This window comes from Cladophialophora bantiana (assembly GCF_000835475.1).
Source record: "Cladophialophora bantiana CBS 173.52 unplaced genomic scaffold supercont1.1, whole genome shotgun sequence".
Classification (NCBI taxonomy): domain Eukaryota; kingdom Fungi; phylum Ascomycota; class Eurotiomycetes; order Chaetothyriales; family Herpotrichiellaceae; genus Cladophialophora; species Cladophialophora bantiana.
The window spans coordinates 229,471-257,364 of record NW_015971575.1 but is presented as its reverse complement, the minus strand read 5'-3'; the positions used below and the strand labels follow the sequence as shown (position 1 = coordinate 257,364).

The 27,894-nt window shown below is 52.5% G+C and overlaps 11 protein-coding genes across 11 annotated transcripts; 7 read left to right on the top strand and 4 right to left on the bottom strand.

Moving 5' to 3' along the window:
• Positions 1–946: 946 nt before the first annotated feature.
• Z519_00087 (uncharacterized protein) lies at positions 947–1,816 on the top strand (the record flags this gene model as incomplete). The annotated part of the gene is made up of 1 exon (XM_016757847.1): positions 947–1,816. The coding sequence occupies one exon, from the start codon at positions 947–949 to the stop codon at positions 1,814–1,816; it is 870 nt and encodes a 289-aa protein (XP_016625096.1).
• Positions 1,817–2,334: 518 nt separating this feature from the next.
• Z519_00086 (uncharacterized protein) lies at positions 2,335–2,712 on the top strand (the record flags this gene model as incomplete). Its single annotated transcript, XM_016757846.1, has 1 exon — positions 2,335–2,712. The coding sequence occupies one exon, from the start codon at positions 2,335–2,337 to the stop codon at positions 2,710–2,712; it is 378 nt and encodes a 125-aa protein (XP_016625095.1).
• A 1,079-nt stretch (positions 2,713–3,791) lies between these two features.
• Z519_00085 (uncharacterized protein) lies at positions 3,792–4,124 on the top strand (the record flags this gene model as incomplete). Its single annotated transcript, XM_016757845.1, has 3 exons — positions 3,792–3,817; positions 3,879–4,029; positions 4,086–4,124. 3 exons carry the CDS (start codon positions 3,792–3,794, stop codon positions 4,122–4,124), a joined length of 216 nt encoding a protein of 71 aa, XP_016625094.1.
• Positions 4,125–4,808: 684 nt separating this feature from the next.
• On the top strand, positions 4,809–5,977 carry Z519_00084 (uncharacterized protein; the record flags this gene model as incomplete). The annotated part of the gene is made up of 2 exons (XM_016757844.1): positions 4,809–5,228; positions 5,348–5,977. 2 exons carry the CDS (start codon positions 4,809–4,811, stop codon positions 5,975–5,977), a joined length of 1,050 nt encoding a protein of 349 aa, XP_016625093.1.
• A 5-nt stretch (positions 5,978–5,982) lies between these two features.
• On the bottom strand, positions 5,983–6,975 carry Z519_00083 (phosphoribosylformimino-5-aminoimidazole carboxamide ribotide isomerase; the record flags this gene model as incomplete). The annotated part of the gene is made up of 3 exons (XM_016757843.1): positions 5,983–6,269; positions 6,350–6,536; positions 6,592–6,975. The coding sequence occupies 3 exons, from the start codon at positions 6,973–6,975 to the stop codon at positions 5,983–5,985; spliced, it is 858 nt and encodes a 285-aa protein (XP_016625092.1).
• Positions 6,976–7,743: 768 nt separating this feature from the next.
• Positions 7,744–8,647, top strand: Z519_00082 (uncharacterized protein; the record flags this gene model as incomplete). The annotated part of the gene is made up of 2 exons (XM_016757842.1): positions 7,744–8,082; positions 8,138–8,647. The coding sequence occupies 2 exons, from the start codon at positions 7,744–7,746 to the stop codon at positions 8,645–8,647; spliced, it is 849 nt and encodes a 282-aa protein (XP_016625091.1).
• A 4,096-nt stretch (positions 8,648–12,743) lies between these two features.
• On the top strand, positions 12,744–14,915 carry Z519_00081 (uncharacterized protein; the record flags this gene model as incomplete). Its single annotated transcript, XM_016757841.1, has 3 exons — positions 12,744–14,461; positions 14,519–14,602; positions 14,654–14,915. 3 exons carry the CDS (start codon positions 12,744–12,746, stop codon positions 14,913–14,915), a joined length of 2,064 nt encoding a protein of 687 aa, XP_016625090.1.
• Positions 14,916–15,848: 933 nt separating this feature from the next.
• On the bottom strand, positions 15,849–16,598 carry Z519_00080 (uncharacterized protein; the record flags this gene model as incomplete). Its single annotated transcript, XM_016757840.1, has 2 exons — positions 15,849–16,412; positions 16,470–16,598. The coding sequence occupies 2 exons, from the start codon at positions 16,596–16,598 to the stop codon at positions 15,849–15,851; spliced, it is 693 nt and encodes a 230-aa protein (XP_016625089.1).
• Positions 16,599–18,177: 1,579 nt separating this feature from the next.
• Positions 18,178–23,601, top strand: Z519_00079 (uncharacterized protein; the record flags this gene model as incomplete). The annotated part of the gene is made up of 1 exon (XM_016757839.1): positions 18,178–23,601. The coding sequence occupies one exon, from the start codon at positions 18,178–18,180 to the stop codon at positions 23,599–23,601; it is 5,424 nt and encodes a 1,807-aa protein (XP_016625088.1).
• Positions 23,602–24,670: 1,069 nt separating this feature from the next.
• Z519_00078 (uncharacterized protein) lies at positions 24,671–25,603 on the bottom strand (the record flags this gene model as incomplete). The annotated part of the gene is made up of 1 exon (XM_016757838.1): positions 24,671–25,603. The coding sequence occupies one exon, from the start codon at positions 25,601–25,603 to the stop codon at positions 24,671–24,673; it is 933 nt and encodes a 310-aa protein (XP_016625087.1).
• A 533-nt stretch (positions 25,604–26,136) lies between these two features.
• Positions 26,137–26,898, bottom strand: Z519_00077 (uncharacterized protein; the record flags this gene model as incomplete). Its single annotated transcript, XM_016757837.1, has 1 exon — positions 26,137–26,898. One exon carries the CDS (start codon positions 26,896–26,898, stop codon positions 26,137–26,139), a length of 762 nt encoding a protein of 253 aa, XP_016625086.1.
• Between the last annotated feature and the right edge of the window lie 996 nt (positions 26,899–27,894).

Sequence of the window (27,894 nt, the reverse complement as noted above, 5' to 3'; positions counted from 1 at the left end):
CATGAAATACCCAACTCGGACCTAGTTGTGACAAAAGAGGAAATGTATTCGTTCAGACGTGGCGGAGAGGACGCCGCGTGCGTCTTTATGGAGCCATGTTGGCGAGATGATGTGGAAGCATGAAACCAAGGTGCCGGGATTTCGATGCTGGTAATGGGAAAGGACAGAAAAAGAGCAAGACGTTGGAGGTGGCGAGGGTGGATTTGGTTCAGCAGACGAAAAGGAGCGAGATACTTGGCCACTAACGGCAGGTTTTGTCTTCCCGAAACGGCAAGCAGCCCTTGCTCTCCTGCTAATCTCGAGCTCTGTATCTACTCGGTGCCCAGTAGTGTCTCTGATTATGCTATTCTCGCGAATTTCCCGCCACTTTTAACACGCCGACACCCATCGAGCCATCTTCAAGCGGCAGCAGCCTGCCGCTGACTTGTCGCTGCTCTTCCGACCTCGTATCCTCTACATCCTCTCCATCTTCTCCGTGGACATTCAGGATGATGGAATCTAGGCCGTCCAATCGCTCTTCTCAATTTCTTTATCAGGCTCTCGGGGATCAGTTTCTGAGTGGCTTCCAATGCAGGGAATGTCATAGCGCATCTCTCGGCGGACTCCTCCCAAACCGTACCTCGAACCTTGATGCAGCTCTGTTTGTCAGATGACGTCTCCATAGGTCTGTTTACCATGGTCTGAGCTGGACGTTTGAAGCTCGTCAAGGCGCTACTAGGTAAGCTACAGCTCGAAATAAGCTGCAATGAAGTGTTTGGTTCTTTCCATTGTTCCGGGAGCAGACTAGGTATATATGGAGGTGAGGTATTCCATGGTATCCCGGTATATCTTTCAGTTGCTCCGTTGATATTGAGAAACAAAGATCCAAATCACTTCTCAGCGCAGAAATCGTTCAACAGCACTTTCTCGACACCTGCTCACCTTCGACCCTTACATCTTGTCAAAAATGTACGCGACTCTGCCCAACGGTATCAAAGTCTTCTATCGCGAAGCTGGCTCCTCGGACAACCACACCATCCTCCTGCTACATGGTTTCCCTTCCTCCTCAAACCAATATCGAAACTTGATTCCTATTCTCTCCGAGAAATACCATGTTGTAGCCCCGGACCTACCAGGCTTTGGCTTCACTGAAATTCCTGCCTCCCTGAAATTCCAATATACCTTTGCCAATCTTGCGACCACCATCGGCTCCTTTCTTGACATTCTCAAGATCCAGAAATTCGCCGTTTACGTGTTTGACTATGGTGCTCCCACAGGGTTCCGTCTTGCACTCGAGCGACCAGAGGCCATTACTGCCATCATCTCCCAGAACGGTAACGCCTACGTGGAAGGCTTGTCGTCGTTCTGGGATCCCTTACGACAACTGTGGGCTTCAGACGCGGGGTCAGATGAGGAGAAACAATTGCGTGATATGATTTCGGGTGCGGTCTTGTCCCTTGATGCTACGAAGGGCCAGTATCTGAATGGTGAGCCCGAGGCTGAAAAGATTGACGACCCAGCCGCATACCATCTCGATTACGCCCTTATGTGCCGCCCAGGGAACAAGCAGATTCAACTCGACCTATTTAGGGACTATGCTACTAATGTCGCCCTATATCCCAAGTTCCAGGCGTATTTGCGAGAGAGCGGTGTTCCTGTGCTAGCTGTGTGGGGCAAAAACGATACCATCTTCCCGCCGGCTGGAGCGGAAGCCTTTAGGAGGGATGTGAAAGAGCTGAAACTCGTGTTGTTGGATGGTGGGCACTTCTTGGTCGAGAGTCACACGGAAGAGGTGGCAAAGCTGATCCTAGAGTTCTTGGCCGAAAGGGGCATTTGAGCAATCTTATCCAAAGCCACAATGTTGAATGGAGAGATAGCCATGGTGGGACATAGCCGAGTCTGGTTGATATATACGGACCCTGATATCATGACAGTCAAAATAATGAGTTTCGCGATCGAGTCGATGCATTTTCTGTACCGGTCACCGTCGCGGCCACAGAAAGACTTGGTTAAGCCTCGATGACCTCCATCAGGAAGAACACATAGAAGCATCATGTGATTGGCCGATCTCAATATGCTGAGTCAATTGACGCCAAGGAAAGCCACTAGCTGAAGATCGATTGAGCTCCAGACCTCGTCGCTGACAAAGTGGTGGACATGGAGGGACCAGAAGTTGCAGAACCAATGCCCACAAGAAAGCTGAGTCCTGGCGATTACGAGTCCCAAGAGATTCCTCTATATCATTAACTGTAAAGTATAAATAATGTGGTCCGATGCTCTCGATACTCTGTGGGACATGGTCAGAGAGGCATTGGACAAGCAAACGCTTGGCTTTTATGTGGTATTCTACTCACGATGCCAGCCTCATTGCGGATCGAAATATTCCCCTCCAACCTCCAGCGAATGATTGATTTCTACTCCAACATTCTCAACTTCAGCTTGATCAAGCGCGATGGCGACTACGCTTATCTTGGACGCGATGCCATTTTCATCGGCGCCATCGAGACGCGCTCCCCAGAGAGCCTTGAGCAGAAGGAAAGCTACCGCCGCCCGAACAAAGGAGTCGAAATAGTGATCGAAGTGGATGACTTGGAGAAGGAAAGAAATATCATTGTGGCCAAGGGGTGGAGGTTGGACGCTGACATCCAACGGCAGCCTTGGGGACTGAAGGATTTCCGACTAATCGACCCCGACGGGTGCGTCCATTGCTCTCCTCTATCTAAGCTAGGCTAGACTTTGACACGTGGTGGTGCTTCTTCATAGGTATTACCTGAGGATCACAACGCAGAGCCCAGGACGCGATGGGAAAGGATCGTGAAGCACATGCCTTGCACATGGGAAAGTTGATTGTCCTTTCACATGCAGCGGATGACAATCCCCTCTACAATAGTCTAACATGGGCCACCAGGAGATCCATTTCGGAGGCTATGCAATCCCACTTCTTTGGAGGAGGGATGGCGAGGTTTGGTGTTTGCGTTTGTTGCTAGCTTTCATGGTGACTGGTGGTGATGGTCGTGGTGGTTGCTCATGGTGCATGGCATGCTGCAAGCAAGGGAAAACCCGGGTCCCGCATGGCACAAGGCCAACCTTGAAGCTTCTTCTGCTCTCTGGTCGTACATACGTCATGATAGAAAGGAACGAAGCCAAGGGACTTCATCGGTGGCCGGATCTAAATTCCTGGAATCGAATGACGCAGGCCAATTGAGATCGAAACGCCACGGACCAAGCCACGATCAGCCACAGATCACCGCGATCTCCCTGCACTGATTGGTGGATCTCCCTTTAGCATGTCGTCACTCCTACACATTTTGGACTCTTTCCCCCACCTTCTATTGACTCTTTGTTCAGCTCCCACTCCTCCCTCGGTGCTGTGTGTGTCATCAGATCAAAGAACGTCATAGCTTCTCAAAGAGCCACTAGAGCCGCCAGAGCATAGCATCGCGAATGACCTCAGCTTGGATCTGGCTGAATCCTCGGGCGCGGGTTCCTCTCACGAAGGGGGGGCCGCGAGCAATACGCAATATGACTGGACCCGTAGTGGGTGCCAGGGCGTTTCCAAAGGAGAGACCGACAAGGAAATGTGAAAGTGAGGGCGAAGTGAAGTCGCAACGCGGGGCAAATCAGGCAAACGCAATGTGGCACAAGGAATGGCCACCAGGCAGGGACTCCGCGCTCAGATCTGACAGACTATAAGTATGTCCCTCTTCCTCCTTTTCCTTTCCAGTTCACTATTCTTCTCACAATCATCCAAAATCTTCCAATCCAATTCCAATCCAATCCAATTCAAAATCCAAATCACATCTTCATCCACAATGGAGTCCGTCAAGAACGCTGCCAAGTATGTTGCTGCCTTTCTATGACCTCGTTGTCTCTCGCCATACTGACTTGTCCCCTCACAGCTACGTCGGTGACAAGGTCCAAGAGGCTACCTCTGGTGCTTCCAAGGAGGCCAACAAGAACGTCGCCAAGGATTCTGACGCCTCTCTCGGAACCCGTGCTTCTGCAGCAAAGGACGCCGCTAGCGACAAGCTCGACGAGAGCAAGCACTCCGTATGTCCCTCCTTTGATCGCCACCTTTTATATCTATGTCTTAACAAGTCGTATAGGCATCTGCCGAGGGCAACAAGCAAGCTGCTACCCACTAATCGTTCATCACCAAACTTACATCTCGACCTACGATGCCTTCCTGCAACAGATCCTAAGAATACTTTCTTACCTCACGGTCAAAGTGGTCGATTGATAAACATGCACTACCTGGTAGAGCACTAGCAGGGGTTCATGAGCTTTGGGCGATGATAATGTACTTCTTATGACACATGCTCAGGAGAGCAGGTGGCACCTGATTAAGTAGCTTGAATTGAATGATACTCTAACTCGAATTCTGTTCCAATCCTTTCCTTTGTTGTGGTTGCGATTCAAAACTAGATCCAATCCACCCATCCGTGAATTTTTCACCTTCTCAGCTAGCAGTTGGCCAATGGCCACCAAACCCCCTGCTTGTGACTCTCACACGCTTAAATGTCACGCCAAATAACCTTTCGATCCTAGCAACAACGAACGAAGAGACACGGCATGAAAAGGTCGCGCAGAGAGAGAGATAGGCAAAATCAAGAGGCTGATGTGAAGTGAATATTTCCACTAGGGATATACGAGTGAAATCACACCATCGTGACCATGGCTTTACTTTTACTGCCGCTACGGTTCTGGACTCGCGTTGCATCACTATTAGCACACAGCGAAATCGTTCATGACAGATGGTCACAACTGTACATCACCAGGGTCCTTCGTCCAAGATGTTTATCGTCACTTGAGACAAAGCCAGAACAACCATGCAGCGACCACGTGTCTACTCCTCCTCAAATGAGACCATTCTCGAAGCGTTCTCTTCCTCGCCTGCTACACGCACTCCAGGTCCGGCAGATGTCACACGTGGTTCCTTTCCCTCAGGTCCATCATCTCACCTCCCGCATTCGGTCGTGCCTCTGCGTCAAAGCCTCTCTTCCGGCCTGGAGTCCACCGCCGAGGTAAGCGACAGTCATGGCGTTGTGAAAGGGAGGCCCCTTTCAGGGAATAAGAAGCAAGAGATTGTGGGAGTAGATGTGGATGGAGACGATGAATCGGATGAAGATACCGCCACCGCTGCCAGCATCAAGTCACGACATCATGTCGTGAAGCGTGCCAAACTTCCACAGACCATAGGCTTCCATTTCGATTGGTGGATCGCACGCATAGCAACTGCGGCGGTGAATGTGAGTGCTTTTCCTCTCCCTTGCCTGAATGACCTTTGCTTTGCCACCGGTGTGGTTTTGACAGCCCATCGACTTGCCTGGAATGTTCGCATGCTAACTATATTCGCGCATTCCCGTAGCCGGACTTCAAGGTTCTATGTGCGAGCATGATGCTGTGGAGGGAGAGGAACGAGATTTTGCAAATTCCCACCTATCGAGCGAAGGCCATACTGCGAACGTGGTTGAAACACAATGGTGCTGTTCCGAGCACATTACGGTCGCAGATACACCAAGTCTTGTCATCAGCAGCACCATCTGACAGCATGGCCACACTCAGAGGAGCAGGCGCATCCCCTGCGCAGACGATGGATTGGGACGTCCTGCTGGGAGAGATCAGGCAGGCGAGCGAGAGGATGCATCAGGACCGAAAGTGGAGACTGAGAGGAAAGAAAAATGCTGCCGGTTGGTGTAAATGGGGAGCGAGGCAGAGGGTAAAGGACAGGGGCGAATTTGTTGAAGAATCGACAACTGGATATGAGGTAGAAAGAGAAGGAGAAGGCCGGACGTTGGTGGCTATGCTAGGGTATCGGAGGAACGACGCGGTGGTAAAGGCCATGGATCTGGATGGCGAAGTAGTTGATGCTGATGAGACAGTGACTGGCGAGAGGGACGTTGAAGGAGAAGAAGCCGTTCAGGAGGCTATGAACAGTCCGACGAACTACAATGGCGACGGCTTCGATGCCGCGATGGAAGAAGCTCCGGGGCCCTGACAGGTTTACGCATTCTCTGCATTCCATCTGATACATTCTTCAAATCTGGCTCCGCTGCCGCCAAAAATATCCAAAGCACTGCCGATGGTCAGGTCGACCTTGCCTTGGCTGCATTGCTTCACAAGGTCAAGATCTCCCACGGCGCGGGCGCCCCCGGCGTATGTCACCGGGATGGTGCACCAGTCAGACAACCTCTTGACGAGCTCTGTATCGATGCCTTGCTGGAGGCCTTCGTTGTCGGCTGCGTGGATGAGGAATTCCGAACAATACGGTTCGAGCATCTTGATGCTCTCTGTCGTTCTTTGCGTAAGCGTATCGAAAGAAAGATCGTGTGGTCGGGACAGCACATTACGTGCAAACATACATACATACCTTTGGTGATTTCCATCTCGGTGATAGTCTGCCACTTGTTCATGGCCACGAACCATGTATTGCCGCTCCTCCTACAGCTGAGGTCGATGACGAGCTTGTCCCTATCGTCCGCCAGCACCGCGAGCACGGATTTCAACCGCTCCAGAGAAAAGCGGCCGTGGGGGAATAGGAACGAAGTGATAATGACCTACTGCTTGTTTTTAACCTTAGACAAGCCACGATCTCTGGAGCGTGGAAATCACCCGGATGGAGGGTGACCCCCGGTCAGGAACAAAGGCGAGGATGAAGACGATGACGATGACGGCAAAAGGGTCTCTCCTGCTTACCTTTTCAGCGCCGGCTTCAATCCATTCCTTTGCATTGGCGTCCGTGATGCCACCACCAACCTGGAGACGCCCGGGCCAGATGGCTAGAGCTTCCTTCGCAGCCTGTTCGTTCCCCGGTCCAAGCATGATAATATGGGCGCCCAAGAGACTCGCATCGCGATAGAGATGTGCAAAGTACTCCGCTGGATGCTGCGAAATGTAGTTTGTCTTCAGCTCGGACTCTTGCGCGCTCAGTGTCCCGCCGACAATCTGTTTGACCTGGCCGGCGTGGAGGTCGATGCAGGGCCGGAAGCGGGTCATGGTGGCGGGGTTGGAAAGAAGACAAACCAATAAACTATTGTCTTGTCGTCTATAACGCAAATGCTGAAGAACAGCTTCTACGTGCGAAAGGGTGGGAAGGATCAAATTACTTTCCGTTGCTTGAGCTCCTTTTTTTGGAGGTAGAAGTGGGGGGAGGAGATGCATAAATTTTCTACGACAGTCGAACACATCTACAGTTAAAGGTTAGAGGAGAGCACAACGCTGTCGTCGATGTGGCTTTTACTGACATCCTCATTCTAGCTGCAAGATCAAAATTTTCGTCTCTTGAGCTTTCAACTTGCTCACGAGCTCAAGGAGTTAGATCAAGTTGGGTTACTCGGTCCTTGTGCCTCCCCTGGAAGGGCCGCTCGAACTGCGCGACGGGTTTGGGCTTGCTCGACACCTCAGTGCGGAATCTGCACGGCCCAATAGTTATCAGTCATGACGCTGCGCTCAAACTTATCCGTCGTCAAAGTTAAAGTTGGTAGTTCTCTGTACCTTCGAAGCCAGGTTGAGCGAATTGATACTGCGTACTTGCGCGTGGTGGTATTTCTCGAGAAGGGCTGCGGCACACGACTAATCCCGCCAATCAAAATTCAAGAAATCTCGCTGCTTTGGAAACCCTTGAACCGACGTTAAGTTGCTTCTGAATTTTAGACCATCCCGTCAACAATGCAATACTGACAGTGGCGTCTGCCCAAAGGACGTCGAGACATGATTGCTTGAGCCAACGAGAAGCAACACCTGTGAGCTGTGGTTTGTTCAACAATGTTGGGGAAGCGAAAGCGAGAAGTCGCAGTCGCAACTCGGCAGAGGGCGCACAGTCTCGACAACGACCAGGCCGTCGCAATGCCCTTCGCCGCCGATCGAGATATATTTCGCAAATATTTCGAGTCTACCTTCGAACCTTTACCAGAAACTGGGACTATGCCACTACCTCTGCAAGAAGATGAAGGAGAGGTTGAGTGTCCTGCAGAAGAGTCGGAGTGGGAAGGTCTCTCTGATCCGGAGCACGAGAATGAAGCGGTTGAGATTGTGGAACATCGCACAGGGGGGGACTTGCCAGAGGAGGCTGGACTACATCGCCAACAGTACAAGACATTCATGGTGAGTAACTGGCCACCGGACTCGGTGGCTGCTTTGCACTGACCTGCTACGACAGAGTTCTCGACCACCGAAAGAGATCGAGAGTACGGCTACTAGAGGTTCCGCTCAGCAGGCTGACGCAGACTGCGCCGCTAAGGCCTTGAATCTCAAACACGATCTTGATCTTCAACGACTCCTGAAAGAATCCCATCTCCTCGAGCAGGCAAAGGCATCATCCTCACTGGGAACCCACCGGCATAAGGTGGTAGACATGCGCATGCAGGCCTTGGGCTCAAAAGGGTCCATGTTTCACCAGGAGAAGATGCCATTAGTCCATAGAAGGGGCATCCTTGCGAAGGCGGCAGAGCGGGAGGCAAGCCGGAGAAAAGAGGCCCAAGAGAATGGTATCATCCTGGAGAAAGCCTCGGGGAAGTCTAGGTCTAAAGACGCCCGAAGAGAACGCGGCGTTGATGTCCCTGCCGTGGGCAAATTCCGAGGTGGCACTCTGACTCTTAGTAAGAAAGATGTCCTTGATATCCAAGGACAAGGTCTTTCTCGACTTCGTGGAAAGTCACGACGGCGATAGTAATGAATGTGACTGAGAATTTTTCAAAGTCTTCTCTTCCCGCTAAGCCACCTCTTTCCTGTTCCAGCCGCATCGGCACAAAGGCAAACTTGGTTTGCACCTTACCAGGATCTCCGTTGTGATCACCTCGCGCTCTGGCTAAGTAGACCGCAGCATTTTCTTTTTTCCGCTCGTCTGTCATTGGAGAATAAGAAGGCAAAGGGGATATTTGTCATGGACGAAGGTGACATTGCCCAGCGAGGCGAGCTCTTCCAATGGGCTAACAGCACAATCTGAAACAAGTTGGTTTTTCTTTGCTCTGCTCCCCGCGCTTTAGGTCAAGCACAGGTTTCCGCGTTACACCATTGCTTCAGCCTTGGCTCTATAAGTTCGAAAGCTTGGACTCATCATGGCGGGCGTGCCGGACGAGCAACCGATGTCTCCTCTCTCTCGACTGTTTCACCATGACGTGGGTTCCGGCCTGAATGCGTGGTGGACGGCAAGCATCGAATCCGGAAGAAGTCGTGATAACTCTCGTCGACGGTTTCGGGCTCCTTGCGGCTCGTGTCCATCCCTCTGTAAAGGGAGTGATCTTTTGTCGGAGATTTGCCGGGATTAGCCATGTTCGTTGCGATTACGCCACTTTTGGCCGTTGGCCGCAACCACAGGCGCAGGCAAGGAGCCGTGTTTCAGGAGTCAACGAGCCCCATGAGATTGATGGAAGGCTTATTTCCCGAGCTTCGTGAAGTGCCACGAATCACGTACGTTGTAATTTTCCACAGATGCTGTGCAGAAATCGATCGACTGACAAAGTTGGGGGGCTTGAGAAAGTTGCAGAACGAGTGTCCAAAGAAAGCATGGACGTCTGCAGTGATGATGTGCATGCTGAGGCTTGGAGGTGATGGACGACCCAATCGGTTCGGCCACGGAGAAAAAACAATGCCTGGAAGCCAGTGACATTGGGGTTGGCCTCGCTCAGGGTCCAAAGTTCACCCTTTTGTGACTAATGTGGCTGTCAAGTCGCACAGAACCTGAAACATAGAACCATCGGCCATTTTTAGGGGCCGTGGCGCGTGCGTCGAGATCCTGGAGGCGGCGAAAGCCGAACAGAGAAAAGAAGGCCTCGACAGGGCATCGCGGTCCAATTTTTGGCCTGCCCCTCCATTCGCAAAGCTCTGATCTGAAACTGTTGGTCAGGCGAGGCCGAGCGATGGCTATTAGTGCCAGTTATGAGGTCCATCGCGATCAATTGCATCCGACCAAGAATAGGAGAGAACGAGAGGGTGCTTGGTGCGTGGTACATACCTCCTACAGTAGGGACCAACCATTGTCGAAGATAATAGGAGAAGGATTGTGGAGACATGTGACTCCGGCGAGCTGGCGTACCCAGTAATTGGTGTTGGGTGATGGGAAGTTGGGAAAAGGGCGTCGGGTGCGGGCGCCTGCGCCTGCTCCGTCACGTGGGCTGCACTGCGATTTGCTTGTGCCTGTGCACGCCGTCAACTCAATCCAGCAGCGAACACACCAATCACACTAGAAAGATGAAAATTTTACATGTTTCCCCTGCCTTCTCCCCTCCTGCCAGGCCTTCTAGGCCTTCGTACCCGATGCTGTCGAGGCTGGACAGGATTTACGAAGGGCGAGCTTCCGGGACGCTATGTCGCCGCCATCCTCACGCCCTCAATCAACCTTGACCTACTTCCTATTCGTATCTCCGCAGTGTCATCGGCCGGTTCAAGCAGTATGCGAAGAAGCGGCACCTGCATGAACCGCGTTTGGCCAATAAATGTGTGCCGTCAATCACGCTTTTGGGGTGGGGGGTTTCCTTGTGTCAAGCTATTGAAGATCATCTCGCCATTGGTCATATCAAGGAAAAGGGGGCAGACATGGGAGAATCAAACTCATGGGACCCCGATCTTACATCGGGGGTTCGTTCTGAATTTTTGCCTGCGAGAGGGTTGCAGTTGTGGACACTCAGAGGCCAGAAGCACACCGATCCCAGCGTCAACATGGGCAATGATAGAATCCCTCAAAGCGGATGCCGGCATCTCTGCATACAGGCTCCACGACGCTGTGCCGCGCCTGTTTGAGATGTGTTTCTGAATCATCAAGCCGTTGGCTGAGTGGCTTTTCGCGCCAGGGTGGGCAGACAGCAGCCCAAGACAACCGCCAACGCGAGACTATTCGTCCAAAGCGATCCGCCGTTCTCAGCCACTCGTTTCATGAATTCGCGACTTCAATGTTCACCATTGCATGCCTCAGCGAGACGCTGACCGTGGGGATGGACATCTCCCCTCGCGCGATAACCCCTCTTATACGATCAAAATAGCAACCTGGTCGGGTTGATGGGGCCAGCATTTTGCCTACCATACTGATGAATATTACCGTGGTGTCAGGGTTGTCACTCGCGCAAAAGGAAGATGCTGAGTCGCGAGGGCAATACCTACTGCGTACTCTGTACGAGTACCCAGCACGGAGGACATACACATTCTGGGTAAGGGCGCTCGCTGTGGAGTTCCGAGTCCCTAGTAATGGTAGTCGACAATAATCGCACTCCCATTTTTCGCGTACATGCTTTCTAGGCATTTCCTACAAGTACAACATCGGGCGATATACCCTACCATCTCGCCTTTTCTGCAAATGGAAGATCAGATGCAGTATACGTTTCAGTTCTCGACCAGATCGAGCTGCAATGTCACTGAGTAAATCACGGATTTCGCAAGTCCCGAAGATAGATGGCTCGCAGGTTTTGGGGGCAGGCCAGAAATAGTGCGTGGTAGAGGCCATTGACCTAGAGAAGTTCTGGTCCCAGGAGGGAAGCAAAGATCAACAACAGAAGCAAGAAGTGGAGCAGGCGTGCTGGTACCTGTTCTAGCGTGGATTGTCTTCAGAGTGGGACAACAACGGAGGCTAAGGAGCGGCTAAGGTGTGCGCTTTGGGCGCAAGCGAAAAGAGAAATGCCAGGAACCAAGGGAGCGAGGTTTGTCGGTCATCGCGGTCACCCTTGACCACCCCCCTTTGACTTGTTGAGGCGGCAAGCCAGCTCCAATGCTATGCTATTATGCGACAGGGAGCCGGCCCAGCTCGATGCCGGACATCCCTTTTACAAAGAGCTGACTGGACTGACGGGAAGAATGACATCCATTGGTGACAGTGTTATTGAGCACAAGATGTCGCATCCCCTTTCCATCCACGGCGCCCGGCCCGCCCAACAGGCGTCGTCGGTACCTGTAGGAGCATCCATACAGTGTAGCGTAGAGCAGCCCTGTCCAAGATTTTCCTCGGGCGGGTTCTCTAGGCTAGTAGACCTGGTGGCCGCCATCCCTAGGCTGGAGCTAGCGGGGAAACGGGCTAGCTGGGACCGCTCTTAGGGGACTGCCTAGGACACTAGTATTAGAGACCCAGCACCCACAGCTTTTATCCGCGCCCGCAGTCTCTCTATTTCCCTCTTCTCCTCACTCCGTTGTGTCTGTCTGTCTCTCGCTTCCTCGCTGGTCCTGCTGGTCCTGCTGGTCCCGGTCTCACCCTTCACCTTTCCCCCCTCTGCCCTTTTTCCCTCTTGCACCTCTTATTCCCTCTGCACCTCTATCACTCCTCGATTTGTTTCACCTCTTTTGTTGCTACAGCATCCTCCCAGTCCTTCTTCCTTGTCGACCTTCACTTCCTGTACTCGGCGTTGCTCTGAGGACTTTCGAGAGACTAGCTTCTCTCCTTAACCCACTTTCGTTTCACCTGTCCTCGCTTCCCGCGAACTCGAGACAGGAGCTCTACCACGTCTGGACGTTTTGCGAAGCTGGTCTCTCGCACTGACTCCATTTACATCATCGAACACATTCGCTATACACATCAGCCTCCTCCCACTGTGCTGTCTTGTTTGTGGTCCGACCGTCGCCAACGATCGTTTCCCTCCGCAGTTGTCCTCATTCCGGCGAAGAACAAGAACAAGAACAAGAACCATTTCCCCTTCAATTGAACGAGAACTAGACTCTGATATACTTTCATACATTGCATGTATTGAACAACAATAGTCACTCCGAGTCAGTGAAGGCAGCCAACAACCCCTCCGCCTGTTTCCGTCGACGTTTGGATAGCGTCGGCGATTTCTCCTACAGCTGCGATGTTTCCCTCGAGTGGTGCGCCAATGGCACAACCTCAGAAGCCAGAGACCTTTATGCTCTCAAACGAGGCACAGCAGAGCTTGCCCCAAGATGCGCAAGTCGCCCTGCAGCAAGTGGACAACCTCAAATATTTTCTCATTTCCGCGCCTGTGGACTGGAGTCCCGATTCTCTTATTCGCAGATTCCTCCTTCCCACGGGCGAATATGTTTCCTGCGTTTTATGGAACAACCTATTCCACATCTCCGGCACGGACATCGTGAGATGTCTGTCCTTCCGTTTCCAGGCGTTCGGCCGACCGGTCAAGAATCCCAAGAAGTTCGAGGAAGGCATTTTCTCCGACCTGCGCAACCTGAAGTCGGGCACAGACGCATCACTGGAGGAACCTAAAAGCCCTTTTTTGGATTTCTTGTACAAGAATAATTGCATCCGGACGCAGAAGAAACAGAAGGTCTTTTACTGGTACAGCGTGCCTCATGACCGCCTGTTTCTCGATGCTCTGGAGAGAGATCTGAAGCGCGAGAAGATGGGCCAGGAGGCGACAACCAAAGCAGTGGCGGAGCCAGCGCTCTCATTTGAATTCGACTCGTCGCAATCGCTATTTGAGCAACTCACAAAGGCCCAGCAGGCAAGCTCGTCCTCCTTTGCGACCGCAAATGCAAATGTGACCTACTCCCAGTCGACCTCGCCCGTCCTACGTGCAGCGGATTCTATGCCTCCTCCAATGGTGCCTCCTCAGATGCCACGATCTCAGGAGCAGCCGCAGACCATGTATACTAGCATGAGCATACAGAGCAACCTGCCAACTCCCCTTTCCGCTACGGCAATGTCTCGAGAGCCGGATTTCTCTCACGTCGCCTACGATCGCGCGCACATTCGTCATGCTTCCATGCCTGCATACATGGAGTATTCCCCAGCTCCTTCATTCGTGTCGTCACATTTTGAGGATTACAGCACTCGCGGTCTCTCGTATGAGCCCATTACACCACCACAACATGCCATCCCTGGCGCCGAGCCTGCGTATATTGCCAATGAGGACACTGGCCTTTACTCTGCTATCCCAGAGATGCAGCCCATGCCGGCTTATAATCCAATGGCTTCATTGCCGCCTTCTACCCTTGCAGGCCCGCTTCACGTAACTGCACCACGACCGTTCCCCCCTGCGAACGTCTACTCGGTGATTGAAGGCTCTCCCACCTACAAGGCAAGGAGGCGGCGCTCATCAATCCCATCATCCATCATGAATGCGGTGGCTGCCAATGCCGTTGCTCAAGTTACTCATGGAATCAAGGCACATCTTCCTCAAAGGCCTAGCGATCTTCGCCGGTCGATGTCGAGCTCTGTTTTGCCTATTGCGGAAGGCGATGAGTCCAGCGACCAGTCTCCTCCTGGTCTTGCTCACAGCTACGCTTCCTCGGTCGTTAATCGCGATCATCTTGCTGATTTTTCCCGACGAAGCACGCCCTTACCGAGCCTCGAGGAGGACCCAACACACTCCCTCGGAATGTCGGCCAGCACTGAACCCATGCCTAGTCTGATGGGAGACGATATGCACATTCACTCACTGCAAGCTAGCCCCGCTGTCCGGTTAGAGAGGCCAGGGCCCGTACGCAGAGCACGAAGTGCAACCATGATGGAACTTGGTGTACCATACAAATCTCATTCATGCCCAATCCCCAGCTGCGGGCGGCTTTTCAAGCGCCTTGAGCACCTCAAGCGGTATGCCTAAGGCCCCTGTGATCTTGCTTGGCACTTACTGACACGTGTGACTGCTAGACATGTCCGAACTCACACTCAAGAACGTCCCTATGTCTGCCCTTACTGCAACAAGGCGTTTTCACGATCTGACAACCTGGCTCAGTGAGTAGACACATGACTCAAATCTTCGACGTTGAGACTGACAATCTGCAGACACCGCCGAACCCATGAATCTCAACAAGATGGCCAACCCGCCCCAGTGACCAGTGAAGAAGAGATGGAGACTGAAGAGAATGATTTCGGCTCTATGGACGAGCTCTCGTCCCCAGATGAAGTTACCCGACCCACCAGCGTTTCTGGCATGATGGCAATGTCCATGCCCCCTCCATCAACGCTCGTCATGCAGCCAATGACTTCTCAGCCAATGATGGCCCCCAGTCAACTTGTTCAGCCTTCGATGCTGCAAAACTTGTAGACCTGAGACGTGCATGTTGCAACTGCTGAATGATTCACCTGCGAGGACGGAAAAGGAAATTCTTATGCTTTTTATTGTTTTACCGCAAGTCCCGTTTTATACCTGGTTAGGCAACGGGACCGTGCGCATGATGAACCAGAGCTTGATGCATTTGTTGGTTTTATGAGATGGCAGGTTGTTGGTAAGGCCTTTTGATGCCGGACGGCGCCCTCAGCGAGAAGCTGAATGGTGACATTCTCCCCCATTTATTTTGTTCCTCGTCTCCTGCCTGAGACGAAAAGTAGCCATCTCTGTCATCTACCACGAGGACTGGAGCTTTGGGAATCTGCTGGACCAACTGTACATATAGCCACTTCTATCTATTCATCTATGCCATAGAAAAGGGGACAAAAACAATACTTTCCGGCGTCAGAACAACCTCTGGATTCAGCTCCATCCGTGTCATCCGTATTTGAAACCTGATATCCGGAATTTACAGGCCCGTAAAGATGGCTTCTGACACGCGCCTGGGAACATGATTATGGGAACCTGTAGGAACACGCTGCTCTCTTTTATCTCTTGCAGTTCCGTCTACCTCGGTCGTTCGCGGAGTAAAGCTGCCTTCCACGCGTCTTTGAACCTCATGTCCTACGCTTGCTTTTGATTTCCTTGACTGATCGACCATTTGAATTGTACTTTCAACATGATGATGAAGACGATGATGCTGAGGGACGAGACTCAGCAGGATGCATGACCCTCTTTCGGGTTCTCTTCGATTAAGCGAACTTTGATAACGCGTCTCAGAGTGATGGCTAGAAGAGTCCTCTAGTTCAAGCCGGACGCGAGCGGTCACTGTCCTAGCAGATAGCATCTCAGAGTCGAGAAAGAAATAGCGTTGTCTATCCTCCGCCTCCGGTTCGAAAGGATATTTTACTCATGGCATCGTATTCCAGTTCATGTCCGAGCGCTGCTACTCCTCCTCTCAACCACGACCTGATCATCCTCGTCATCCTCGTCAGAATCATCACGGAATCCTTCCTCTAAGTCTCGACTTAGTCGTCGATCCGAATCCGAGTTGGGTGCTCCTCCGATACCACCACTGCGACTCACAGTCCTGGTGGCGGCATCCATGTTCGAAACTTGCCTCTCCATGGCATCCCGTCTCCGGCTCCGTTCCTGGGCGTCAAATCCCACCATCGCCTCTCCGGATTCTTCGTCAAAGAGAGTGCCCTCGTCGGCGCTGACAATGCTGTTTGATCGGTCTCGCGTGGGGCGGTATGACCATGCTGTGGGCACGAAGAAACGGGCGAAGACTGCTGGCAGTACGAAGCGTGCGGAAGCAGGGAATATTGAGTTGAAAAGGCGGGTGGATAGAGAAATGGAGGCGGACTGTACGGATTGGAGTGGTAAAGGGAGGTACTGGGAATATCGGGCTCGGTGACGGCGATAGAGAGGCAATAAGACGTGGAACGCCAGGAGGTAGAGGGCGAGAGAAATGAATAGAGGAAGAAGGATCGTCTGTGCCATCAGTCAGTCCTGTCAATAGTCCCCGTTTGATTCAGAAGAGCCTCGTACCCTGGAGAAGTTCATGAACCCTGACGCAGCCATGGCGCCGCCGCCCGCTGTGGCGCTGACCGGAGCTGGCGGTGCGTCTTCAGTCCTAACGATCGTGCTGGGCAGCGAGCGCCTCGAGGGGAAGCCCATTGTTATGCCGCCATTCTCGGCGGCAGGCAGAGATGAGGGGGAAGGAAAGTTGCAATATATATTCCGTACGGAATATTATGGAGTGAGGTGCTCGAGTCGAACGTCCGTCATGAGATTAGGCGCACCCAAATCTGGAAAGCTTGGTGGTGTCCACTGTCCAGACCCCAGCCAGGAGGGGCCGTTCGAGAGTGGGAGGCGAAGGGGCAACGGTCTCGAGATGTCGAGTACCTACCTGGTAGGCGCCAACTGTACAAGTAGGCACTTGTCCTATCCAGACCCTTTTCTACGTACGGAATACGTCCTGTCGTGTGCACCAGGTGTAGAATAGCAGGCGCAGCCACAAGTGTCAGGCTTCGCATAAATCGTTGCGTTGTGATCATGAACGGGAGTCGAGAGGCCGGATTACAGCAGGCCAAGGATTCCGAGGACAGAAACGAACAGGATCGCTGGGACGTTATTCAAAGAGATGAGGGACCACAGGGGGGCTCTGTACGGTACTGCACTGCATGCTCCGTACGAGGTATTACAGCGTTCATTGGTATGCTTGTATCGCGTGCATGAGCAGCAGTTGAGATTGGTTTATCTTGGGACTGGAGCGAAAGGGATAGCGGCGCAATTGCTACTAGTTGGAAGTGCGCGCCGATCGCAGGTGGGAGACCCTTGCCCGAGGCCTAAGGATAGTGGGAAGCGTGTTCCCTACCTACTCGTACCTAAACTACCCTACTTAAGGACTTAAGCTGCCCTACTGGGGACCCGTTGCCCTAGTCCATTGGTCTACGGGCGGCACCGCTTCAGCCGCTTAAGCAGTCAAGTGCACCAAGACCGCCGCCAAAGACTGTTGATTGAACCCCTGGGCAGGCAGGCACCAAGCAGCTATGGCATCCACCTGCACCCACCGAGTAACCCACCACGCCTAAAAGCCAAGGACACTAGAGATCATCATTTGCTGCGTGGCTCGGTGGCTCTTGGACACGGACGGGGACTGCGATGCAATTCACACCTGACGGGGACGCTGGCACATTTGACCGTCGTCCATCATCACCACCAACACCACCAGTACCACCATCGCCTTCACGAACTTTTTCGACAACCGCCGCAAACCTGAGCGGTCGTGTCAAAGCGTTGTTTTATCTCTGTTTGCAATCCAGCATTTCCCCCCTCGCTTTCTTCCAGTCTTTTTGCTCCCGCTCTCTTGGTTATAGCGCTCGCTGACGTCCGCAGCCAATAAATACGCCGTTTCATTGTCTGCAATCACGCCCAATTGTTTACCGCCTCGCCAGCTGAACGATCCTGTTTCCTCTTTGTTCAACGACACCAAGCGACCAATTTAGGCAAAACACGTGCTCGCTGCCGATATCCCTTGTGTTGGAACCAGGTGTATCAGTATCAGAAAGCGCAGGGCGTCATGCAAGGATAAATATCCGCCGCCCGCAGCCGAAGCCGAGAACGTCACAGAATCAGGGTTGTTTGGAAAAGAGGGGAAGAAAAGTCACAAAGAGGTGGTCTTCCCCTTTCGGGGGCATAACAACCGCATCATTGTACACATGCGTCCTGTTGGCTTGCCTGCGCACCACCGAGTATGCCCCAGGTAATCCAGAACGACAAGACGACCAGACAGTCGTCCGCAAGCAAAGGTTTCTTTAGACGCAACCGAGACGCGAAGGCGGACAGTCGCCACGAAGGGAGCGGCAGTCTCGATTCTTCCAACACAAATGGCTCCTGGGGCTCGCGTCATTCGAAAAGAGAATCGGTTACCTCTAATGATGGCCAAGACCCTGATGCTTTGGGTCTGGCCATGACCGCCGGGGTCATCACCTCTATCCCTTATTCTGCCACGACTGCAGGTGGGCAAGCACCAGTAACGGTGGACTATCTCCCTCGAGACGACCAAGTACCAACGCGAAAAGATCCGCAACCGTACCAACTTGCGAGGGGTTCTGATTTTCATCAGTACCCTGCCATCAATGGAATATCGAATGGATCGTCACACCCCACCGGGCCTCGCCCGCCTCCACACTCGTCGAGCTCAACTGGCATCACGATGGCGTCCAGTCAAGCTGGGGACCGAGGCACAAAATATCAACAATGGGGTCGGCCTGGGAGCAGCCATGGTCCTCAACATGGAACCTATGACTCGGTATCAACCAATGATTCGTACTCTGGGTCGGGACAAAGGAGATCGTTTGACGGCGCCAGCATAAAATCAACTGCTTCCACAGCCACTAGAGGTTCAAGCCTCTTCTCCTCGGAGAGCTCGTCGCGAACGGCAATGCCTCCACGGCAGGATTCCGACTCTTCTATTACAGTAATTTCTCCCACTCATTCCAGACTATCAAAGATTAGTTCACACTCGGGCTGGCCTACCCAACAAGCCTCGCCCTTCAGCTCGACCACCTCTTTTACTCCCGCCGGGTTTTACCTTCCTAAACCTCAAAGCGATGCGGAGATTGAGAAGTTGTTCCTGCAGCTGATGCACAAACGTGGCTGGCAAAATCTGCCCGAGCAGGCCAGACGACAAATGATGGCGTATGCGCCCGCAAAGAAATGGACTCTTGTACATCAAGACAAGTTGACCGAGTGGCAAGGTGAGCAGAAAAGGAGACAGCAAGCGAGACAGACAGGAGCTCTTGATGGACCAATATCTAAGGATGTCGAGGGCACCCCCGAGTGGTACGTCAAAAGGATTCTAGATAACAGCATCACATCCAAACAGCTGCAAAGTCTGAGTGTCAGTCTGCGAACCCAGCCCATCAGTTGGGTTAAATCATTCATCGAAGCACAGGGTCAGATTGCTTTGACCAGTGTCTTGATGAAGATCAACCGACGTCAGGCTAATGGTCCGACGCCCGTAAGCTCTGTTGCTTCAACCGACAAGGACCTGGACCGGGAATACGACATAGTCAAATGTCTGAAAGCGCTGATGAACAACAAATACGGCGCTGATGACGCTTTGAAGCACGAACAGATACCGGTGGCTCTGGCGACCTGTCTCATTTCTCCGAGGCTTACCACGAGGAAACTGGTCAGCGAAGTTTTGACGTTCCTCTGCCACTGGGATCAAGGCCAGGGCCACCTCAAGGTGCTACAAGCCATGGATTTTGTCAAGAACCAAATGAGTGAGAATGGTCGCTTCGACGCCTGGATGCGCATTGTGGAAGTCACCATCGACGGCCGAGGCAAAATGGGCAGCCTAGTAGGAGCCAGCGAAGAGGTCCGGAGTGGTGGCATTGGCATGGAAAACCTTCTAATGGAATACGCTGTTGCTACACTCGTCCTTATCAACATGTTGGTGGATGCTCCAGATCGAGACCTGCAATTACGATGCCATATCAGAGCCCAGTTTATTGCTTGCGGGATCAAGCGAATACTGGTGAAGATGGAGTCTTTTCAGTACGACGTAATTGACAAACAAATTGCGAAGTTCCGTGAAAACGAGGCGATCGACTATGAGGATCTCTTACAGCGTGAAGGGAGCAGCATGGTCGAGAGTATCGAAGGTGAAGTCAAGGATATGACGGATCCAATGCAAATCACCGACGCCATCATGTCGAAAGTCCACGGCACGAGAACCCAAGACTACTTCATCTCGGCAATGCAGCACATGTTGTTACTTAGGGAGAACAACGCCGATGAGCGTCTGAGAATGTTCCAGCTTGTGGATTCGATGCTCAGCTATGTGGCCATGGACAGGCGACTGCCAGATATGGATCTCAAACAGAGCCTCAATTTCACGGTTCAAAGTTTATTGGATCGACTGCATACCGACGACGAGGCGCGAATTGCTTTTGATGAAGCCACGGAGTCGAGGCAGATCGCCGAGGCAGCCCTTGCCGAAAGGGATGAAATGGCAGCTCAGATCGCCATGGGGGCTGATGGGTTGGTGAAGAAGCTGCAGAAACAGATCGAAGAACAAGCTGGCATCATCGAAATGCAATCCAGGCAAGCCGAGTCTTTGAAGTCGGAGGTGGCTGAACTCCAACGAATCAGGGCTCAAGAATTGCAACGCAACGAGTTAGAGACGAGAGAGCTTTACCTCATGCTTCGAGATGCCCAGGATGTTGCAGCTTCCCGTGCTGCTAAGGAGGGCACTGCACCTCAAGACCCTGCTCAACTGGCAGGCATTTTGGACCGGGAGAAGTTGATGGAGCGCCTAGAGCGCAACCTCGAGCGCACCAAGACACAATTCAAATTGGAGGGAAAAGTCTGGGGCCAGACAGGGCCTTCCGATCGACTCAGAGAGCTTCGTGAAAAGATGGATGACGGGATTGATGCCGATTTCCAGGAGCAGACACGACGACACCTCACCAATAGTGTTATGGGAAGCGTCCATCGTAGCAATGCCCACAAAGGACCCAGAAGAGCCGCATTGGAGGCGCTCGCAATCAGTGAAGAAGCGGACCAGGACTCGGAAGTGGAAGAAGATGTTGTCTTTGAGAAGCCGCGACTTGTCGAGTACAAAAGGCCGAAGATCAGCGCAGATCAACAAAATCAACAAAGCAACCTCCTGGACGAGCTTGCTTCAAAGGTCAAGAAGATTGACGACGAAAGTGACGAGGAGGCAGGGGAAGGAGATGATGCTGGTGTCACAACTGGACCAAGCCACCCGAGCCTGGAGTCCGAGTCTCCCAAGACTCCTCCTGATGAGGGACAAGCGGAAGCCAAGTTCAATGGCCCACCTCCTCCTCCTCCACCACCTCCGCCGCCGCCTCCGTCAGATCCTGCGTCTGCCGCCTTGATTGCTGGGTTCGGAACAGGTGCACCTCCGCCGCCGCCGCCGCCTCCTCCGCCGCTTCCTGGCATGCCCATCTCTCCCGCTACTCCCTCCATGCCGGGCTTCACCGGCGGTCCTCCTCCGCCTCCGCCGCCCCCCCCTGGTTCTCTCCCGATGAGTCCGTTATCGCCCATTCCCCCACCCCCCCCTCCTCCGCCGGGCGCTCCAGCTCTGCCTGGTCCCCAACATGGGCATTTCTTGCCCCAGTCGCCAGTGGTACCTGCGCCTATGCTTAAGAATCCTATCATGCGTCCGAAGAAGAAACTGAAAGCCTTCCATTGGGACAAAGTTGACACGCCCCAAGTCACCGTCTGGGCAGAGAACGTGAACGCTGAGTCTAAAGAAGAGAAGTACCGCGAATTACAGCGCAAGGGCGTTCTTGACGAAGTTGAGAAGCTATTTATTGCGAAAGAGATCAAGATCATCGGCGGAGCAGGCAGCAAGGGCAAGAATGACAAGAAGCAGATCATCAGTAGTGACATGATGAGGAACTTCCACGTCTCGATGGCCAAGTTTAAAAATGATTCAGCCGAAGAGGTGGTGCGCAAGATCATCCACTGCGACAAGGAGGTTCTCGATAACAACGTGGTCATGGATTTCCTACAAAGAGAAGATCTTTGCACGATTCCCGAAAATATCGCTAAACTCATGGCGCCATATAGCAAAGACTGGACCGGACCTGATGCCTTGACTTCGAAGCGTGAGCAAGATCCGTCTGAGTTGACAAGGGAAGATCAGATCTACCTCCAGACGGCTTACGAGTTACATCACTACTGGAAAGCCAGAATGCGAGCTCTCGCTTTGACACGAAGTTTCGAACAAGAGTACGATGATATCTCCGGCAAACTGAAGGATGTGGTCAACGTTTCCGAAGCTATTCGGGACTCAACCTCTCTCATGAGCGTCTTAGCCCTCATCCTTGATATCGGAAACTACATGAACGACTCAAACAAGCAAGCCTCTGGCTTCAAACTTAGCTCTCTTGCGCGGTTGGGCATGGTAAAGGATGACAAGAATGAGACGACGTTCGCCGACCTTATCGAACGCATCGTTCGCAATCAGTATTCTCAATGGGAGGGCTTTGTAGAGGATATTGCTGGCGTCATTCCTGCCGCAAAGCTCAATGTTGACCAATTGCGCCAGGACGCAAAGAAGTACATCGACAACATCAAGAACGTTCAATCTTCACTGGACGCCGGCAATTTGAGCGATCCCAAGAAGTTCCATCCTCAAGATCGTGTTGCGCAAGTCGTACAAAGGTCCATGAAAGAGGCAAGGCGAAAGGCAGAACAACTCCAGCTCTTCCTGGACGAGGCGTCGAGGACGTACGATGACATAATGACCTATTTTGGCGAAGATAATCAAGATGAGAATGCCCGCAGAGAGTTCTTCGGTAAGCTTGGCGGCTTCGTCACGGAATGGAAGAAGTCACGAGAGAAGAACATGGCTATGGAAGAGAACAAACGACGCCTCGAAGCAAGTCTCGCTCGTAAGAGGGCTCAGGCCAGTGCCAACGCGAGCGGCGGAGCAAGCGGCGCTGAAACACCTGGTAGTCCTCCCGCTAACGGCGCCATGGAAACCTTGCTCGAGAAACTGCGAGCTGCAGCGCCGCAAGTGAAAGATCAACGTGATCGAAGGAGACGGGCTAGGCTAAAAGAGAGACACGATCAAAGAATTGCCAGCGGCCAGCAACTTCCCGAGCTTCAAGTCAAAGACGGGGTGGAAGAGAGTCGCGGTCTTGCTGGTCTAGGAGAGAAAGCCAATGAAGATAATCTTAGCACAGATGGCACCAGCGGCAGAGGGGACATCAGTGAAAGCGAAGACGTCGCGGATCGGGCTTTGAGGGCTCTTCAGGAAATGAGAAGCTCCGCTCCATCAACAGGCGACGAACTTGATGTTCGGAGGAGGCGCGATGGGGCTGATGAAGAACGCAAAGCGCGAAGGATGAGACGCCGGACAGCACACCAAAGCACCAGCAGTGTCGCAAGAGAATCTATAGTGTCACCGACCGAGACGAAGACAGAAGAAAAGAGCGGCCAGGATGGAGCCTCCGATGGCTCCTCCCCTACAGAGGACAAACAATCGTCTGAGGGCACTTTGAGTCCCGTGGCCTCACAGCCGCCGCCGGCGATCATTGTCAGTCCGACGGATGATGATGAAGTTGAGGCTGATCGAAAAGATGAACGGAAGGAAGAGGAGGGCTTTGGCTCAGGAATAGAGGAAGGAACATGAGTTTGGGTCCCAATGAACGGGGCACAGCGCCAACCCATTGTACCAGGATTGAGTTGGATGAAGAGAAGCATTATCATCTTGAGTGTTGTTCTACTTACATGCAAAAGATACCCCCAGCAGAATAATTGTTCCGAATAGGAGGAAGACAGCATTTGGTAGAGTTGGACCTGGGGACCCCAAGCACATCAGTATCAGGGTGTGAAATATTCTTGTGTAGCTATAACAATCATCCACGGCAGCAAATGCTAGAACAGAAATATTCAACTAGCGTCCCCTGGGAAGATCGTGGACGAGCAACATCGCTATCCAAATCCATCTCTTTGCTCTTATAACTCGCTCTATCTCCTGTTTCTGTTGGTTTCTGCGTTCTGCGGACATCAGCATCATCTCCCTCCAATGATTTGGCCCGTCGTTGGGTTGGGAAAGGTCCGAGACACTTCACCTGGGAGCTGTAGGAGATGCTCTGGTCTGATGCTCAGGCAGGGGATCAATTCATGACGACCAAGACGACAGAGACGAAGGCGGAGACGAGTGGTAAGAGGGCAAGAGGTATTACCCAGGGCGGCAACATTGTGTAGGAAACGAGAAGCAAGATATTTGGATTGGTTGACTATCTAGGTTCTCTTGCTTCCTTCGACACAAATATGTGTTTGCGCGTGGCAGTCTGTCCTGGTCACTTCCATTGGTGCGACCCATGACTCAGGTCACATGACATTATATCACGTGACCTCAAGTCCAACACATCCTCAACAATGACACAGGTGGCACTGAACGTGGCGCGGATAGGAAGACAGCCTGCCGACATGGCATCGAGACAAGGAGACAAAGAAAGACTGCCACTTGCGGCCTTCAATCAACTTCGCGAGATCGTGGAGAACCATTCTGAAAAAAATGGTGGGACTTGGTGGTTCAAATTGCTCTTGCCATGGAGAGCAACGTCGTTGAAATGTAAGAACCTGGTCGATGAAGCCTGTCCAGAGGACAAAAGCAGGAGAATTCGCCCATCGCACGCTCCATCTCTTCAGCCATCCAATTTTTTTTTTTAATTTTTTTTTTTTTCAAAGGGCGATCATAATTTTCCCGGCCAGAACTTCCTCTCCTTGACCGCCTTCTCCTCCCACGCAAAATCATGTGCGAGGATCACCTCAAACTCCGCCGGCTTCTCTTCTCCATCCACCTTGATGCCTTCATTCGATGAAGAATATAATCGAGCCAACGTCTCCTTCGACTTTGGGATGTCCACATGCATGCAGCAGTATCTCCCGGTTTCGTCCGTCCATGTCGCTATGTCGCACTCTCCCGTTAACAATCGAATATCGTGGCATGCATCTCCAGCTAGGCAAACGAACTTGGGTGGTTGACTGGAGATTTTGCATAAGAGATTGATATGGCCGGGGAGGTGGCCAGGTGCATTGACAATGTAGACGCTGCCGTCCTTGAAGAAGTCGATCGTATGTGGGAAGGTTGCAAATGGCTTCCATGAGAATTGTGAGTCCCCACCGTCTGGAGGAGGTAGTTCTATTGTTCTCTCTGACGGGAGCAAGTCCGGCTCAAATACCATATGTTTCCCCAAGTTGAGTTGTGTCTTTCCACTGAGAAGATCGAGAGCGCCATTGCCTACAATGAATTTGGTCTTATCGTCATTGAAGTCCTTCGGAAGTCCGACGTGATCGTAATGGACATGGCTGAATATCACGTAGTCGATGTCACTCACGCAGAGGCCCCCGGCTGCTAGTGAAGCAACTGCATCTGGATGCGTAGAGACAGGCCCTCGGTTGGCTAGATGAGCTGTTAAGGCTGGCGGATAGAGGTCGATCTCCCGTCTCATACCCAGGTCGAAGACGATTCGTGTGACTTTTCCACTTTCCACATCTTTGTGTTGTATTAGGAAAGATAAGGAAGGCACTGTTCGTTTTGCGACAGGGTCCGCCGGGACCACAAAGAATCGTTCAGGAATTGTGATGTGGCCGGCGCTCAGAGCATGAACTGACACTGTCGCCATACTTGTCGCGATTTGTTGGTGGTGCTTGGAGGATCAGTGCACCGAGTGATACACTTTTGAGATGTTCTGCAGAGGTACAAACTGTGTCGAGGTGCTTGGGGATCAGTACCACGTCGGCTCGAGGCAGACATGGATTAGATTTTCCCCGCACCAGTATATGCCCAGAAGTCATCCGCGGCTGAGTCGATAGCGGATGCTCGATGTGAGGGGAAGCTGATTTCAAGTGCTTTTCTCCGGGGGGCAGTTCTCAAGAGCCGTGTGAAGACGGATGAAAGTTTCTGTCCACCCCAGAAGCAACGCATCGAGTTGAGGACCGGCCATGGATGTCGCTGGGGTGCTAAGCATCTAGAGCCTCAGCCTCGTGAGGGGTGAAGAGGCAATCAACGGCTCACAGTCCCACGGCTGAGGTGCATGGTCATGCTGCAATGTTCCAATTCTCCTGCCACATGTTGACTGCATTATGTAGGGCGTGGCCAACATGCTTTGTCATTTTCGGACGCAAATTTCGCCGGAGATCTCTCGCCCTGGGGTTGTCACACATGGTTTGGCTTGTTTCGGTGCCTGTGGGCAACACTAGGTGGCACAAATCGAAGGGCGGACAGGGATGATTCGAGATCGTTTATGACTGCATCTGAGACATCCTTAGTGGATTCGAGACTGTGTTCTCCTTTTCTGCCCTGATTTTCTCTCTGGTCTGGTGAGACAGCGGCAGGATTCTTCCTCCTTTCCGTTCGAGAGTGCTGTCGTCGGTGGCCGCTGTTCGTTCCCTGATCGACGTTGGTTGACACTCTTCTGCGACGACTTTCGTGGAGCATGGAGGCTGACTTGTCAATGCCAGTGTCGACAATGCGAAAGTTGTAGATCTTGGGGAACAAGTGTTTGTCGATTAGATGGAGACGGCGTTTTTGCGGGGTGGAACACTTTCTGTCACAGGCTTCGACGAAGCATGCATATGTCTTCTCACCTTTGGCTTGTAAGGCCTCGCGGAAGGTGTTGTGGTTCTCGTCGATGTGCAGGGCTAGGAAGTGAGCAGTAGGGAAGTTTTTGCCGCATGAGGTACATCGGTTCGAATGGTCTTTTGCATAATGCACCTCGAAATCTTCGATAGAAGCAAAGTCAAGGGTTTCCCGGTGAGGCGGCAGAGAACACTGCATGACAGGTTTGGCTGGCAGAGTGGCGGCCGTGGCTATAGCACTCAGTTTTGCAGGACGAGGAGATTGAGATTCTTCTGCCAAAGAACTGGCGGTGTCGCTGCTGGAGGAAAAGGTCGACGACTCGCGTGATCGCTTGACCATGGCGGTGTAAGTTCCCGGTTGATGGGCATCTATCCGGGTCAGATCAGCCTACTCACGCTTCAAGATGATGATGTTTCTCCTTCCATGCCTACAGCAGACCGTATTGAAGTCATCGAACAACCTCCGGACCGTGACTGATTGATGAGAGACACTGGCGTGACGATGGCAAAGGATGGTGATGGACCAATGGCATGGATCAGACCAGGAAGGGAATCATGACACACTGTGGACAAGGAAGAGAAAGGGAAAGCAATGGTTGGATCTCAGAAGGACGGGAGCCAGGCCCGAAAGGGCACAAGAGGTGCCAAACCATCCTTACCCCCTCTCCACTGTTCGCGCCTAGGACTGGGACTTGGGCACATATTGGGGGTTGATAGGCTTACCTGTGGGTGGTGATTGGGTCATCCAGGTTTCCCCCCGGCTCCCAGGATGTGCCCAATGAGCCTGATCCAGTCTGATCAGCCTGATCAGCCTGGTGCGCCCCCTTGTCACTTGCGACTCTGTACCGACCTACGAGGTACGTCGTACCTTCCCTGTCTCTCCCATGGCTGCTTCATCCTGATGCCACAAGCGCGTCTCTCGTGTCTGCTTTCTCAGCCTCCTCGTCCATTTCGTTGGTCTCTGATCGTGTGTTTCAGATTCTACCGCCACGATCCAAGAACAACATCGATTTGACGGTGCCACCATCAAGCCAGCCCAAAAGCCGCCCGGACTCGTCATCCATCTTGCATCTGACCTTCCATCTCACGAACCTGCCAGGCCTCATCCTCTCTCTTTCTGCTTCCTCCTTATTCGACTACTCGACAGGCCACTAGCGACCACTATTCAGTAGATACTCTTGCCTAGCCCATTATTCAACAACATCTCACGCACTCTGTGTTGTCTAATTCCACACTTGTTGTTTCTTTCCGCCTGGGTGAAACTAAATCCGCCGCTCGACCGTTCTTTGTCTGTCCACAAACCTCTCCCATTCCCGCTCAAATGCCGACGGTTAGA